Genomic DNA, 5,078 nt, shown 5'->3' with positions numbered 1-5,078 from the left:
AACGTCTAAGAAATTGACAACTGTCAGGTTAGTATCTATAGTTATACTAAGTCCGAGGGCATCATCTTTGTAGATGGCGAAATGTACGTTAGGGAATGTCTTACCTAAGGTATCTAGGAGAAAAAGTCCAATTAGATCACAGATGCCTGCCCCATCATATGAACCCATGCTCACATCGAAAGCGCCCTCTGTGTCGGTGTTTTTTACCCACTTTGCGTTCTTACTGAAAAGTAATATCTTTATAGCATGGTAGATTATGTCCTTATCATTGGTACTAATTTCTATGAAGTCGCTAGCGAAGATGAGGGCTTTATCTAGCAGTTCTTTAGAGATAGAGGCATAAAAATCAACAATATCGAATTGTGTAAACCTCGCTTTTTTCTTATTCTTAATAGCTTTAAACCAGTCTACGACTTCTATACTATTGGACCATTGTACTAGCCTAGTAGCGTTCTTAATTTTCGCATTTATTTTATCTAAAATTTCTTTGCTAATAATCCCTAGTTCTGACTTGGCTGGGTTGATAAGCCTACATTTAGGGTTGGAAAGGAAGTTTTCTTTGTGATCTTTAATAGTAATAAAGGCCTCTTTTTGGGGGAGGGCTTCTATTTTTTTCATCTAATTTAAGTTTAGCGGCGATGACGCTAGCTTCATTATTAATTTCGTTATATATCTGTGCCCTAGCCTTAGTATAATTATTAATGATTAATGATGCTGTTGTGTAAGAGTTGTGTGTATTTGCTGTTATCTACCTGGTATAAGTTCTTGGTTTTATCCAAAAAAGTGCTTTTTTCTTGGAGCTTTTTCTATGTTTAATATCTTTTTTCAATTTATGTTGGAAATCGTTAAAAGACTTACGAAATTTTATTTTGCTCATAATTTTCAGCAGGTCCGCTTCGAAATCTTCCAAGCCTTTAATCCTGGGATTAATTATTTAATTATTTAACGGTATTTTTTCATAGCGTTTTCAAATAGCCAGATAACCGAAGAGATGGTGTTGTGGATTTCCACTTCGGCATCTGAAACTCAAAGTTTTATCTTGACTACCGAGTAATGTAACATATTATTGTGTATATATATATATATATATATATATATATATATATATTAATATATGTATGCATATATATATGTTAAAAAATAAGATACATATGTATGCATGCATGTATGTATGTATGTATACACACACACACACACACACATACATAATACATACATGCATGCCTACATACACACACACACACATACATATATATATGTATACATACATACATACATACATGTATATACATATATACACAAAAAAGCAAACTAGCTTCTTAAGAAAATCTCTGTAAGATACAAAAGCAGTTTTTACACTGATGAGTCGTGTTTAATGCCCCCTAAACACGGCTGTTCCTTAGGAACTGATGATACTGCCATTTGAACCCCTCCTCCAGCTGGTTACACACTGCACTCTGCACTCGATTTATATTGAAAACAGGGAGAGAACTCTCTACTATCCTAGCTTCAAGACCATCAAACTGTATGGTTTCAACCTCCTTATGGTCATCCTTGCTCATACTCGTCTGCTAAATATAGCTCACAATATATAGAAAAGTAAACAGTAACGTCAGTTCCTAAGGCACAGCCATGTTTAGGTGGCATTAAACACTTCATATATATATATATATATTTGTGTGTGTGTATATATATGTAATTGACCGTGGTGGCTTTATCTTGTATCTGAGAATTATTTTCTTCTTTTCTGAACGCTTCCTTTTATGGTGATGCCATTGATGACTCAGTCAACCAATTCTTGCTTAGAAGAATCGATGGCTTTGACTGCATGGCAATGTTGATGGAGGATGAGGTTGATGTTTTTTTCGAGCCTTTCTCTCCTGTCCTTTGATTTCTTCTTTTTCTCTTCTGGTGGCTTTGAAGTTTGTGGTTCCAATGGTGATGAAACACCGCCACTTGGTATGGTCTCAGGCTTGTGTTTCAAATGATTTAGGTTCAATTCCAGTGGCTTTCAGGGTTGCTTTGAGTTGGTCCTTGTATCTTCAAGGAGGGCAAGCCCATGGTCTTTTGCTTCCCTGAAGTGAGCTTACTGATTAAGACTTGGCATGGGAACCTTGAGGCATGTGGTTTAATGGTTAGTTTGTTGGACTCGTGATCATTAGATTGTGGTTCCAATTCCAAGGTCAAGCAATGCATTGCGCTCTTGAGCAAGACACTTCCTTTCATATTGTTCCAGTCTATTCAGCTGGCAAATTAAGATTGTGACCGACCAGTGTCCTTTCCAGTGGGGGAATATATGCACTAAGGAATTCAGGAAACCGGCCCTTATGAGTTAAGTGACTTGAGAAAGAGCTTTTTCCTATATCCTATATATATATATATAGATATATATATATATATATATATATATATATATATATATATATATAGCTGTGTGGTAAGAAGTTTGCTTCCCAACCACATGGTTCTGGGTTCAGGGTTCTACTACAACCTCTGGCTGACCAATGCTTTGCTTGTGAATTTAGTAGATGGAAACTACAAGAAGCCCATCATATATATATGAATGTGTGTGTGTGTATCTTTGTTTTGTGTCTGTGTTTGTCCCCCACTGCCTCTTGACAACTTGTGTTGGTTTCTTTACACTCCCATAACTTAGCGGTTTGGCAAAAAAAGACTGTTAGAATAAGTACCATGCTAAAAAAAAATATAAGTGTACTGAGGTCGATTCATTTGGCTAAAAAAGTTCAAGGTGGTGCCCCAGCATGGCCACAATCAAATACCTGTAACAGATGAAATATATTAAAAAATATGTGTGTGTACATATGCATACATACATGTAAATGTTGAACAATGAGAATAAGTGCTGAAATTGGTGGATAAAATTTCTGTATTTGTGTATTAAGGTTACCATTGGTTTCATGTTAAGAAAATATCTTACTATCTTAACAATTTTTCGGGCTGATCACATGGAAGAATGGTATTCATCTCTATCTCTATTTTGGATGAAAACACAAAGTCTCATGTATTCACAGAATGTCTCGTATAGAAAACAATAAATCAAGGGTCGCTATACTCTTTTGAGTGGTTATCTCCCTCGAATGTGACTTTTGGTGGGAAACAATCATGTTGGGTGGTAAATTCGTTTGCTTTATATATTATATTATATTCTAGGTATATGATGTTCATATATCTGTGTGCTGAGGTCGGTCGTCATGGGGGCATGTGTCTTCTGTGTGTGGAGTTTGTGTGTTGTATATATATTCAATGTTCACGTTCATGGAAAGAAACAGTCTTGGTGGGGTTAACGGTGTGGGTGGTGGTTCCTTTTTGAAGTGTTTAAGTGTGAATTATTGCTTATGTGTGCAGAGAGAGAAGGTTTCATCCCTAATATTTAGGATGTTATTTGTTGAACACACACACACACACACATGCAATAACATACACACATAAACTTACATATATAAACCTCTCCCTCTGTCTCTCTATAAATATGTGTTTTGTTATCATTTCAGATGAAGTATGGTGGTCATGGATTTTCCCACATCCTCCTGAACATAGTCCCAATGATGAAAACCAGGCAGATCAGTGAAGATGTCATCAACAAAATATTGATTGAAAATCCCAAGAAGTGGCTCACCTTTAAGTAGCAGAGCCTCACTCATGCAGCCTTTTCTACCGTCTTCTCAAACTGAACCATTTTTGAAGTTTGTAATTTTTTAACGTGACTTACTGCCGGGACACAATGAAGGGATGTGAGGTGTGTTTGTATGTATGTATGTGTGTGTGTCTGTATAGATGCATATACACACATACATACATTTATATTTATATACACACACACATGCAGGAAGTAGACACCTTTAATTATCAAAATCTTTAATTAATACGCAAAGCAAACAATTGAAATGTAATCGATAGGTAGGACTACATACTTTGGTATTTAGTTGACATTCCCTCAGCAGTTTTTAATTCAGAAACTCTTTTTGGCATTGAACTGATGAGCTTTGTGATTGTCTCTTGTGGAATTCCTGCCCACTTTTCACACAACAATCGAAACATCTTTAGATTTAGGTTTCTGTCGAGTTTTTCGTATAGCTTCTATCTAGTATGCTCCAAAGATTTTCAATTGGGTTCATGTCAGGAGATTGGCTCGGCCAAGGAAGCCTTTTGATCCCATTTTCAGTCAACCATTGTTGATTCCGTTTCGCTGTGTGGCATGGAGCCCCATCTTCCATGAATATAAACACATTTTTCGGTATGTTATCATGTGAATACATCGGAAGTACTCCTTGCTTAAGTATTTCGATGTATTTTTCAGAGTTTATGGTTCCAACACATTCGATCAGCTCAGAACAACCATTGCTGGTGACAGCCCCCCCCCCCATACCATTACAGAGATACCACCATGTTTCACCATCGGTTGGAGTCGTTTCAAATCGAATTCTTAGTTGGGAAGCCTCCAGACACAAACACGTCCGCTGTCTGAAAATAATGCAAATCTGGATTCATCTGAGAAAATCACTCTATCCCAAAATGAACTGGATTTTTCTGGCATCTCCTTAGCCCATTTCTTTCTCTTCATCATATTAATTGGTTGAAGGAGAGATTTTCTTCTAGCTGATCATCCATAATACCCAAGCTTATGCAGATATGTAACACACATTCTTGGTTTAACTTCTAGCTGTCTTGCAATGCCAGAAGCCTTCAAACGGGGTTCATTTTCCACAATTCTCTTCAAACAGCAAAGCTTCTTTTCCAAGGGCCCAGGTCGGCCAGGACGAGAATCTGTTGATTCTTTCCCTTGGCTTTTGAATTGCACTATAATTCTATTAAGAGTAGCAAGAAGAATTGGAAGATTTTCAGCAATTTTTTCACTAGCGAAGACCAGCCTCAGATTGCCCAACAATACGACCTCTTTGAAAATCTGACAGTTCTGCTGAAATTTTGTGTGTGGCATGGTTACTCTTTGGAAATGTTTAATATAATGGAACCAGGAATGACAATGAATAATTACATTACAAATTCTATACCACTGAAGACTTGTTAAGACTCTTAGATCAGAAATCTTGAAAATTCAA

At 36.6% G+C, this 5,078-nt stretch overlaps 1 protein-coding gene across 1 annotated transcript in view; it reads left to right on the top strand.

Annotated features, from left to right (window-relative positions):
* Positions 1–4,183, top strand: part of LOC115226682 (phosphotriesterase-related protein) — a 23,644-nt gene extending 19,461 nt beyond the window's left edge. Inside the window, exon 5 of the mRNA XM_029797697.2 lies at positions 3,513–4,183. Within this exon, the coding sequence (XP_029653557.1) occupies positions 3,513–3,647 (135 nt within the window). The 3' untranslated portion in view covers positions 3,648–4,183. The remainder of the gene's footprint in view (positions 1–3,512) is intronic.
* The last annotated feature ends 895 nt before the right edge of the window (positions 4,184–5,078 follow it).

This window comes from Octopus sinensis, linkage group LG30 (genome assembly GCF_006345805.1).
Source record: "Octopus sinensis linkage group LG30, ASM634580v1, whole genome shotgun sequence".
Taxonomy (NCBI): domain Eukaryota; kingdom Metazoa; phylum Mollusca; class Cephalopoda; order Octopoda; family Octopodidae; genus Octopus; species Octopus sinensis.
This window is presented reverse-complemented; position numbering and strand designations above follow the sequence as displayed.